We start from the raw sequence: 12,026 nt of genomic DNA, 5'->3' as shown, positions 1-12,026 counted from the left end.
CCTTTTCTGTTATAAGATGTTGATCCCTGCCCCTCCCTGCTTCCTCCACCAGCTCCCGTGGACCCAAGCCCATCTGGTGGTGCACTGTGGCCCCTGGTCTCTCCTGGGCTTTCCTCTTGCCTTCTCTGTTGCCTGCATGCCTCATTCTCACCTGGACTTAGAGCAGACATTCATTCTTTCTTCTTGCAGGGACTTTTAGTACAGCCAGGAAGGGACATCTGCCCCCTGCCGACCCTCCACCTCTGCATAGCCTTCCTCTGACATTTGAAATAAGCTGGAAACACAGGTTTCAGGGGTTTCCAGCCTCTGGCATCTTGGCGAGGTTGGTTCACACCACTTTCTGCTAGTGGGCCTGGGTTTCTGTACTTTACAGCCCTTGGCCAAGCATGTGACTTTCTGCCCAAATTTTTCTCAACTCCCCAGGCCCTTGGCATAAAGGCCATGGTCTTTGGAGGGACAGCCAGAGATTGTGTGTTCTGGGCCTCAGCCTGACCCTCACCCCCCATGGACCAGAACAACCTGCCATTCTTGAAGCAAGCCTGTTGTTATGACTTTCCTGTGTGTGGACCCTCCATCTCATCCATGTGGACAGCTCCCACTTAGCCTCATGACTCGGGAAAATGCCATCGTCTGTGCCCTTCGTCCTAACTTCTTTGAGGGAGTGGATCTAGTGGTGGTGAGGACGGCACTGTACATACCACTGTATGTACACTGCTTCAGGTGTAGATGGTGTGGTTCTACTTGATATCACAGTTCACATTGCTGGGTGTGCTGTGTGCTGCACACTGGCTGCATGTGTGTTCACTACCCCCGTGAGTCGCCCCCAGCAGTCCTGAGGGGGGTCGTGTCATCTTCACATAAGAGATGATGCAGCACCAGCCTAAGGCCATTTGGCTGTCCGTGGTGGAGCAGGAATTTGAACCCGGACTGTCTGCCTCCACACTGCACTGCTGAACTAAATTTAGCATGCTGTTTAGGAAATACTCAGTTAATTTTTATTCTCCTGCTAGACACTGAGGGCCCTAGCCCTTGAGGGCTAGGATGCTGTCTCCATCTTAGTTTCTCTGGCACGTTGCACAGTTGTTTTTGATGAATGGATGGATGATGGACAGACAGATGGACATAGGGATAGATGGGTGGGGGAGCTCGTGTGACGTCATGAATCCAGCTGATCTTCTCCCATGTTGGGCTTTGGAGGCACAAAAGGATAGAGGCAGATGGGGTGGACTCATGGTCAGCCACATGCCTTCCTGTCTGAAGGGCAGAGCTGACTGTTGTCTGTGTGTTCTCTCCCCAACCCTGTCCCTGGTGTGTGGCCACGCGAATGGCAGATGTTTGCAGAGGAGGAGGCTGAGCTGACCCGGGAGACGTCCCCAGAGAAGCTGCAGCAGTATCGCCAGGTGCAACTCCTGCCAGGCCTGCGGGAGCAGGGCTGGTGCGAGATCACTGCCCACCTCCTGGCCCTCCCTGAACATGATGCCCGTGAAAAGGTGCTACAAACTCTGGGCGCCCTCCTGGCCACCTGCCGGGACCGCTATCGTCAGGACCCCCAGCTCAGCAGGACACTGGTCAGCCTTCAGGCTGAGTACCAGGCCCTGGCCACCCTGGAGCTTCAAGATGGCGAGGATGAGGGATACTTTCGGGAACTGCTGGGCTCTATCAACAGCTTGCTGAAGGAGCTGAGATGAGATTCCTCCCTAACACCTGGACTGGACTGGGGCGCTGGTGAGGCTGATGGGCACCAGCTTGGGTGGGCTCTTCAGGGATACCAGGCAGGAGGGAGGACTTCCCTACTTGGGGCCTGGGGATCATCTGGGCAGTGCCGGCTTGGCCATTAAATGGAGGCATGAGGGCCATTGTCTGTTTTTTGTCTCTGTAGACGACACAGTCCTGTGGGTTGGGGGGCTTTGTCTGGGAGCTCCCTAGGGCAGTTAGGCAAGTTGCTGGGTGACAGCCCCCTCAGGGACCCCTGATGACAGGCTGAGGGTTAGCCCACAGCATCCAGTAATAGACCCCATAGGAAGGGTCTGGTCTCAGGAGTTAGAAAACCCTGCCTGGGACCTAGCTCTTTAACAACCCATAGCTCTGTGACCTTGGGAAGTCATTTACCTTCCCCTGAGCCTGTTTCCTCAACTGTCACAGGGGAGTGCCATTAAGTGAGAGATAACATGCATAAAGCATTCACCAGCATCTGGCATCCAAGGTCGTTCTTTCCCTCACACAGCTCTGAGGGAAGGTCTGGAGATCATCTCACCGACCCTGTACCCTGTTCCCAGGTACTGCCTTTGAGGCCACTGGCAGTGGTGGAAGCTGGAGTGTGTGTCATCCCAGGCATCTTGTGGGCTAGGCCGGAGCAATCGGTGCTGGGATCTGGGTGGTGAAAGCACTCGAGGTGGCTTGTGGCCATCAGGAAGCCCTTGGGTGTGTAGGCCTTACTCTCGGAGAGGAGTGATGTCACTAAAGCTAGAAGTGTGACCCACCTGATAGGGCAGAGGTGTGGCTCTGTGCCCCAGCCCCTCCTCCGTGTCAGCCGAGGTACTCTGCGGAGGAGGCCTCGGAGGTGGGGGCAGCCGAGCCTGGCAAGTCCCGGCCCCCACCTCACAGAGGCTGAGTGCCAGGCTGGGAGCCTGCTGCAGGTTGCCATGGCAACCTCAGCCCTGGGCTTTCCTGATTTGGATTCTGGTGCGTTTGTTTTTCAGCCTTTCCCAATGCATCACAGGCTCTCTCCTGCTGCTCAGGCAGCCCCTTCTGGCCTCCATGAAGAAACCTCCCCATCCTGGCCTTGCCTATAGAAATTGCAGCTTCACTGAGCTGAGGGGAAACTGAGGCCCTGAGAAACATGGAATAGTAGGTAGCTTCCTTCTCTGCAGTCCCATTGCTTAGCCTCACACCCTGTCCTGCTCTCATGCTACAACACACAGGAAACTTGGGAGAGAGCTCTCGCCTGCACACAACCCTCCCACGGGGGCAGGAGAGTGACAGGAGCCTGTTTTGCCAGGATAGGAAGCCTCATGGCTCGGGCATAGTGGGGATCAGACACAAAGTCTACCATGTATTGGGTACTTTCTGCCTTACTGCCTTTAAAACCTCTAAATCGCCTTCAAAATACATCTTACAGATGAGGAGATCCTCCCTCAGAGAGGCTAAATGGTCTGCCTGAGGTCACAGAGCTTGGGAATGGCAGAGCTAGGATTTGGTTTCACTGTGGAAGGCTTGAATATATGGCTCAGAAGGTGATAGTGTTGAATTTGACAGGCATTCGTGGAAGGACCAGGCTGGATGGAGCAGGGCAGGGTTCAGGAAGGTGGTGCTAGGGGCTGGCTAAGGCCAAGGTCAAGGATTCCTTTAAATATGGTGTCAGCAGACTGTGGATGGATTTGAGATAGGGGAGGGGGAGAAGGGGAGAGGGAGGATGGGGCTGTCCCAGCCCATGCTGGGAATGAGGAGGGTTAAGGGTTGGGGAAAAGTCTGGTATGGATCTCATCCTGGCAGAAGTGAGCACTGAGGTGGTGTGAGCAGGTACGCCTTTGAGCGAGGGCTGACAAGAGTGTGCTAGCTGTGGAGGGAGCCCTTGGGCTGACCTGGGCTGGTAGCAGCTGGGGCTCCCCAGAGCCCTTGAGTCCTCCGTAACCTGGGTCTGATCTGAAATATGGGAAGGGGTACCCATGGAAGGAATAACAATATTAGGGGCTTAATTAAGGACCCCCGTATCTCTTCATCCTTCATGTCCTGCACAAAATAGCATAACTATAAAGCTGAAAAGAAACTTTAGGCCATGAGCTCTTCGGCAGTGTGGAGGTCCCTGGGACTCAAGAAGGGGCATCTGGGGGCTGTGGTGAGGCCAGCCATACCATGGCCACATTGCTGAGTCCACAGGCCGGATGATTCGATTGCTACCACCCTGTTCTCCACTCCACATCCACACAGACTAGACCTCAGGAAGGTGAAGTTTGGTCTGCACTCTTGTCTTACTGGTTTCTGACGCAGACCCTCCAGAACAGAGGCAGCACTGTGACTGGGCCCTGGCTGCTTGGCCGTGGGTTCTGGTTACAGCACCCAACTTGTCATTGACTATTGTCTGCAGATCTAGAAGGAGCCTTCCTCTGCCCTCCCTTTGGGTGCCATCCTGGGAACTGTCGCCAACAAGTATGACCTGGGCTCAGAGTTAGGAAGTGGTAATGGGCACTGTAAGCGCCAGAACTCGGGGTAATGTGACCTCTTCCCACCAGGGCCTGGAGGCTACTCTCCTCTTCTCCCACTCCTGTCTTGCGCTGGGGCCTTATGGCAAGGGTAGGATGGAGAGCTCTGACTGGCTGACACACCCTAGGCCCTGGGTTATTATTGATTACGTGCTCTTCATCATGGCTGAATCAGGCTGTCTGTGGGAGGATGCCAGGGATGGGGAGTGGAGTGCTGGTCCTCGGTCCACCCCCTCCTCCGTCTTCAGCAAGACTTGGTTTTTATTAATTCAATTGTTCATTCATTGTTTGATTCAAACGGTGTTAGTTAAGCCCTTAGTGCTTGTTAGGCCCCAGGGTTCTGCTGTCAGAGAGCTCACAGTCTGGTGGGGGAGGCAGTCGCAGTGTGACACGTACTCTGATAGGGAAGGTCTCGGTCATTTGGAGCTGAGAAGGCCCCCAACCTAGTTCAGTGGGTCAGGGGAGGCCTCCCAGAGCCAGTGATAGCCAAGCTGAGACTTGAAGGACTTGGAAAACAAGCCAGCTGAGGTGGGGAAAGGGTTTCCAGCCCAAGAAGCTAGAAGATCTGTACTGAGACAGAGAGCTCCATTTGAGGAACCCACATGTTCAGTAGAGCTGGAAGAAATGATGTGGGGGAGAGGCCAAGAAGAGCCACATATACACCTTATCCAGTGCCTCATCAGTGTTGTTAAGATCGAGGGGGAAACAAGGGATGGGTTGTGGCCTTCTCCTAGCTGCCGCCGCCTCATTTGTTGACTCTTTCATTCTGACTTAGGACTATTGCATCTACCAGGATAGGGCATGAGGTGGTGGGCAGACCGTGACACGTGTGTAATATGATGCCGGGCAGTGTGTGCTAAGAAGAATAAAGTGCAAGGGGATAGAGTGTCAGGGGCTGTCAGGGAAGGCCCGAGGACATGCAGCATGAACAGAAGGAGGCAGAGCAGTGAGCGGTGGGGCGTCCAAGGCAGTGCTTTGCAGACGGGAGAGAGAGCAGAAGCAGGAACGCGGCAGGGTGTTAGAGGGAGAGCCAGAGTCAGTGTGGTGAGAAGGCAGCTCGGAGGGCAGACCCTGCTAGCTGTGGCCAGGAGTTTTGGTGTTTTTCTTGGCAGTGGGGCCGCCAGAAAGCTGTGGGCCCAGGAGAGACCTGATGGGACTACCACTTTAATGGGATCCCTCTTGTGTGTGAGAATGGACAGCACTTGGCCCTTTGGGGGTCTGGTGCAGAGCCCGATGGGAGTTGATGCAGTTTGAACCAGGGTGATGGAGACAAGGTGGTGCCAAGCGCTCAGACCCAGATGTGTTTTAAAGGTAGAGCTGAGAGAGAGGACGTGCAGCCTGCCTGCCTGTGGCTGAGAGGAGAGGGGTCAGGGGTGAAGCCTCACTCGGGGGGCGCTGTCTGTGGGGGACACCGGGATCTGGTGGCGGATGTTGCTTGGGCTGTATCCATGCTGGATGTGCTGGACGTGGAAGCCAGGGGTGCTGACTTGCATCTGGTCTGCAGCCTGGGTGAGAGCTGGCCCGTGAGGATGGAGCTTGCAGCAGTGCACACCGTGCGGGCGTCAGAGACGTCTTGAGCTGCTCGTTCAACACAGCCACTGTCAGAAATCAAATTATATAAACTTAAAGTTAAATGACATATTATAAAAGCAAAGGTAATTTTTGAAAACCAGCAAAGGAAGAGCAGAAGAGCTACTTTTAAACTTAAAGCGGAAGAAAAGGCAATAATAAAGATAAGGGCAGAAACCAATAAAAATGAAGACAGAAAACCTAGAGAAAATCAAGGAAATGAAAGGCAGTTCTTTGAAAAAAGAAGACACAAATTACCCATCTCATAGACCCTACAAGTATTAAAAGGATAATGAGTGAACACTATAGTCAACACTAGATCCATGAATTTGACAACTTAGTGATGGACTACTTCTTGAAAATACTATCTTTCTTTGCATTAATTTTCTTTTGCTTCTCTAACAGATTACCATGAGCTTCATACCTTGAAACAATCCAAATATGCTCTACCATGGTTCTGTAGGTGAGAAATCAGATCCCGTTCTCACGGGGCAAACCCCAGAATCAGCAGGCCTGCATTCCTTCTGGTAGGCACTGGGTAGGATCCATTTCCTTGCCTTTTCCACCTCCTGGAGGCTGCCTTCTTCCGTGGCTTCTGGCCCCGTCCTCCAGCTTCAGAACTAGCAAAGCCAGTCAGCCTCTCATGTGACACCAGTCTTACTGACTTTTCTGCCTTCCTTTCCCACTTGAGGCCCCTGTGATCATACTGGGCCCACCTGGATAATGCAGGATCCTCTCCCTGTTTAAAATCAGTTGATTAGCAACCTTAATTCCCCTTTGCCATATAATGTATTCATAGATTCCAAGGAGTAGGATGAGAAAATCTTGGGAGAGCCATTATTCTTTCTCCCACAAACATGAATTACCAAAACTCAATCAAGAAAAAAACAGATAATCATTTAGTCTTATATCTGTTAACTTGAATTCATGGTTTAAAACCTTCCCACAAAGAAATCTCCAGACTCAGATAATTTCACTGGCAAATTCTATCAAATAATAATTCTACAGTCTGTTCCTGAAAATAGAAGAATCCACTCCTAAACTCAATTCATGAGGCCTGCAGGAATTGATTCCAATACTGGATGAGGATAGGATAAGAAACACCTCAGGAGACCAGTATTCTTTGTATCTGATAAGGTCAGGGGGCACTGGAGAGGGGAGATCTTGAAGACAGAGGTAAGGACTTGTGATTTTCCTAAGGTCCCTACCAAAATCCTCAGTGCAGAACTCTTCAAGAGGATATTAGCAAATTGAATATATAGCAGGGGTTCATCCTGGGAATACAAGGCTAGTTCACTACAACTCCTCATGTTAACAGACTAAAGAAGAAAAAGCCTCAAGTTCATCTCAGTAGATGCAGAAAAAACATTGGACAAAATTCAGTATCTGTTCATAATAAAAACTCTCAGCAAATTAGGGATGGAAGGGAAGCTTTGCCAATCTGACAAAGGGAAGTCACATAAAACCTTACAACAAATTTCAGACATCACGATCAAAGACTGATTGTTTTTTCCTCAGATTGCAAATTAAGGCAAGAATGCCAGTGCCCTCTGCTCTCTTTCTCTCTTCTTTTCAATATTGTACCAGAAGTCGTGGACACTGCATTAAGGCAAGAAAATGAAAAGACATACAGAATGAAAAAGAAGAAATAAAACCGCCTCCATTTACGATGACAGGCGATGTAGAAAATCCCATGCGATGTACAAGAAATCTCATAGAACTGATAGTGAGTTTAGCAAGAACACAAGATCTAAGGTAACATGCAAAAAATTATGTTTCTGTATACTAGCAATGAACAATTGGAAGCAAGATTTTAAAACCAGTACCATTTACAATAGCACCAAGGGGCGCCTGGGTGTCTCAGTCGGTTGATCCTCTAACTCCTAATTTTGGCTCCTAATTAACTCCTAATTAACTCCTAATTAACTCCTAATTAACTCCTAATGTTGTGATCTCAGGGTTGTGGGACTAAGCCTTGTGTACGAATCTGTGCTGAGCATGGAGCCTGCTTAGGATTCTCTCTCCCTCTGCCCCCTCTCTGTTGTGGTTTCTCTCTAAAAAAATTTTTTTAAAGAAAAAAAGATTCTCACATGCGTGCACTCTCTTCTCAAAAAATTTTTAAGAAAATACAATAGCACTGAAACAAGTATGCATAAATCTGGCAATATGTGTCCAGGATTTTTATGCAGAAAACTAAAACACTAATGAAATAAATAAGATCTAAATACATTTGACCCTTAAACACTGTGGAGGTTGGTGTGCTGACCCCCTGTGCAATCAAAAATCTGTGTATCACATTTCACTTCTCATAAACTTAACTACTAACAGCCAGAAGCCTAACCAAGAATGTAGACAATCAATTTACACATATTTTGTATGCTGTATGTATTATATATTACGATACATACAACATACAAATGAGAGAAAAGAAAATATTAAGAAAAAACCTAAGGAAAAGAAAATACATTTTCAGTGCTCTTCGTATTTATTGAAAAAATCCACCTAGAAGTGGACATGTGCAGTTCAAACCCATGTTGTTCAAGCCTCAACTGTAAATGGATTCCTGTGTTGGAAGACTTTCCTCCCCCCGCCTCCCCTGATACGATCTATGGATTCAATTCAATCCCAGCAGGAATTTTTAAGATCTTGAGTGGGATTTGAAAATTTACATGGAAATGCAAAGGAATAGGAATAGCTAAAACAGTCTTGAAAAGGAAAAAAAGTTGCAGGACTCACACTGCCTGGTGTGAGTCTGACCACAAAGCTGTGGTCAAGAACACACCCGTAATCAAGAACAGACCCATGAATCACAGTAAAGAGAAATACACCCACACCAGTATAGTTCCTGGATTTTTGACAAAGGTGCAAAGGCATTTCAGTGGAGAAACGTTTGTCTTATCCATAAACAGTGCTGAGACAACCACACGGTGGTGTTTTTTAACATGAGCCTTGACCTCTACCTGTCTTATTTCACTCAAAAGTTCACTCCAGTCATAGACCCAAATGGAAAATTAAGAACTTTCAGAAGAAAACAGGAAAGGAATCTTTGTGACCTTGAGTGAGACTAAGACTTCTTAAATACAACCCCAAACGCACAATTCAGAAAGTGAAAAAAGGATACATGGGATTACATCGAAATTAAAAGCCTCTTCTGTGAAGGAAATGAGGAAAATAAAAAAACAAGCCACAAACGGGGAAAAAATAAGTGCAAATTGCATACCTGAAAAGGCCTCATATCCAGAACATATAATCCTCAAAACTCATCAATAAAGTCAATCTAGTAAAAAAAAAAAAAAAAAAGGGGGGGGGACAAAGAGATTTGAAAAGACATTTCTCCAAAGAAGACACACAAGTGACAGATAAGCATGTCAAGAGGTACTCACCACCGTTAGTTGTGAGGGAATGCAAATTAAAGCCAAAGATAGTATGACATTATCTATGAAAATGGCTTAAAATGAAAATTAAAACCTAAATAAAAAACTTGACAAAACCACGTTCTGGTGAGGACATAGTGTGATTGGAACTCACACATTCCCCCTGGGAATGCAAAATGATGTAGCAAATATGTAGTTTGGTAGTTTCTTATATATACTATACCATGTAACATACCAATCTCACTCCTAGGTATTTGTCCAAAATAAACATCTACGTTCACACAAACGCTTGTACACAAATGCTTATATCACCTTTATTTGTTAAAAACAAACCTAGAAACAATTCAAATGTCCCTCGTCTGGGGACCGGATAAACAAACTGGGCCTTGTGGCCATGCTCTGCTATGAAAAGCCATGAGCTGATGATTGACATGCATCGGAAACGCCTGATGCTGAGTGAAAGAAGCCAGACTCAAAAGGCTACATGCTGTACGATTCCATTAATATGACATTCTAGAAAAGACAAAACTCCAAGGAAAGTGTTTTGCTAGGACTTTGGTGGGGGGAGGGCGTTTCTACTACATTGGGGTAGCTCGGGGACTCTGCAGAGGGGTGGAACTCTTCTGTACCTTGACTACGGTGGTTCTGAAACTCTACGAATTTGTCCAAATCCATAGAATTGTACATCAGAAATGAGTTTTACTGTATGTGAATTTAAAATTAAAAACTTTAAGCAGTAAACATTCAAAACTTACTACTTACTTGACATTTGACTGTTAATATCTGTGCTCTTAAGATTACAGCTGACCCTTGAACAACGTGGGTTTGAACTGAGCAGGTCTGTTTATGTGCGGATTTTTTCTTTAGAAATACAGTACAGCACTGTACATGTGTTTGAAGCTTTGTATAATGTTTTCTTTAGTTTATTGTAATATATGATACATATAATACAGAAAATATGTTTATCAACTGTTTATGGTATGGATAAGGCTTCCAGTCAACAGTAGGCTATTAGTAGTTAATTTTGGGAGGAGTCAAGGGTTACTCAGAGATATTTGATCACACGGGTGGGGGCATTCACGAGTCAACTGTACTCACATCTGTCTGTCTTGTCCAGGTGGTGGAAATACTACATAACGGTGCCCTCCGGCGCTTCTCTTCCCAACTCTGCTTTCAGGACATCACACTGGTGACTGAAATCTCATGTAGGAGTGTTTACATTGTGGAATTTAGGAAATGCTACAAATCCAGACTTGACTTATTATACTGTTGATGGTCTAGACTTAAGTGATTGAGAAAATGTTAATACTGTCTATTAAACCTGAAAGTGGGTCATCTATAGATAGCACAAAAAATTGATGATGTTGTCTTACAGTATATGACAGCTATTATCTGAGTGGAGAAGTCAGTCATAAACAAGTGTGATTCCAACACATGTTGTTGATTCACTTTCATCTTGCTCCTTAAGGAAAACAGAATAGCAACCAACTTTATGGCAGAACTAGACTTATTTGTCTGTGGCAGCCATAGGTTGGGTATGGATGCGACTTTTCACTGATATTCGGCAAATATCAGTGGAAGCCTTTCGTGAGAATGAAATTGACCATATGAATTTATAGTAAAGAGTATTGCATATTTGTAGGAGTAAAACCTATAATAAATGTAGGTATGCAGCCCCTGCCTTCCCTGTCCTGGAAAGCTGGTGGTTAAGCATTTCCCAGCATCCCATGGCCTAGGGCTCATCATAGACAGGGAGGACAAGAGGACCAAGGTTTGAGGCCTGGTTGCCTCAACATTAGCGGTCAAGAGGAGGAGCTGGGAGAGGAGATCTGGGCCAGGGATGGGGCACGAGTGTGGGATACAGAGGGATGGAGCATCCCCCAGCACCACGTGCTACTAAAGAGGAGGCCAGCCAGGATGGTGTGCGCTGGGGAGAAGGGCAGGGAGTGGTCCTGAAGTTGTGTGCATGGGGGCAGGAGACAGGACTCAAGGGAAGCTTTTTGTATTTTCCTGGCTTTTTTTTTTTTTTTTAAGTATTTTTTAATATATTAAAAAATTTCTTTAATTTTATATTAGAGAGGGAGGCAGAACTCAAGCAGGGGAGTCAGAGAGAGACAGATAAAGAATCTGAAGGAGGCTCCAGGCTTCAAGCTGTCAGCACAGAGCCCAACAAGGGAGTTGACCTCAGGAGCAATGAGATTATGATCTGAGCTGAAGTTGGATGCTTAATTGACTGAGTCACTCAGGTGCCCCTGTCCTTGTATATAATAACTGTGGGAACCATCAGATTTTGTCTGCCGATGAGGAAGATAGTTGAGGAAGGAAATCCTGGGAGGCAGGAACTGGAAGGGAGAGTTGGGCATAAACTTTCAGTCGGCCAGGGGCCCCCAAGAGCCCCGAGGGCTAGGTACAGGGATGTGGGGGCTGCAGTGAGTCAGGGCTTGAAGCAGCCTCTTGGGAGGAAAGCTGGGGGGTCATACCCTTGCCCTTTTTTTTTTTATGTTTTGTTTTCGAGAGAGAAAGAGAGAGTGAGCAGGGGCGGGTCAGAGAAAGAGGGAGACACAGAATCCAAAGCCAGGCTCCAGGCTCTGAGCTGTCAGCACCGAGCCCAGTGCAGGGCTCGAACCCACGAACTGTGAGATCATGACCTGAGCCGAAGTTGGACACTCAACCGACTGAGCCACCCAGGCGTCCCATCTGCCCTATCTTCTGTAGCCCAGAAGGGATAGTCGTCTGAGGCTTAGGGGAATCGGATCTTGAAGCTAGGGGGCAGACTCTTGTGGACTTGGAGGATGGGCCTCACACCTCTGTGACCCAGTCTCTTCAGCTGTAAAGTTGGAGGGGCGGTAAGAGCACCAACCCTTACAGGTTGTTAGGATGGGCC

At 47.7% G+C, this 12,026-nt stretch overlaps 1 protein-coding gene across 5 annotated transcripts in view; it reads left to right on the top strand.

Moving 5' to 3' along the window:
* SIL1 (SIL1 nucleotide exchange factor) overlaps window positions 1-1,852 on the top strand; it is a 215,257-nt gene extending 213,405 nt beyond the window's left edge. For all 5 annotated transcript variants that reach the window (XM_077768738.1, XM_077768734.1, XM_077768735.1 and 2 more), the window contains one exon: window positions 1,332-1,852. In XM_077768738.1, the coding sequence (XP_077624864.1) occupies window positions 1,332-1,688 (357 nt within the window). In that variant the 3' untranslated portion in view covers window positions 1,689-1,852. The remainder of the gene's footprint in view (window positions 1-1,331) is intronic.
* Window positions 1,853-12,026: the final 10,174 nt, after the last annotated feature.

Source organism: Crocuta crocuta, unplaced genomic scaffold, assembly GCF_008692635.1.
Source record: "Crocuta crocuta isolate KB4526 unplaced genomic scaffold, BGI_CrCroc_1.0 scaffold64, whole genome shotgun sequence".
Classification (NCBI taxonomy): domain Eukaryota; kingdom Metazoa; phylum Chordata; class Mammalia; order Carnivora; family Hyaenidae; genus Crocuta; species Crocuta crocuta.
This window is presented reverse-complemented; position numbering and strand designations above follow the sequence as displayed.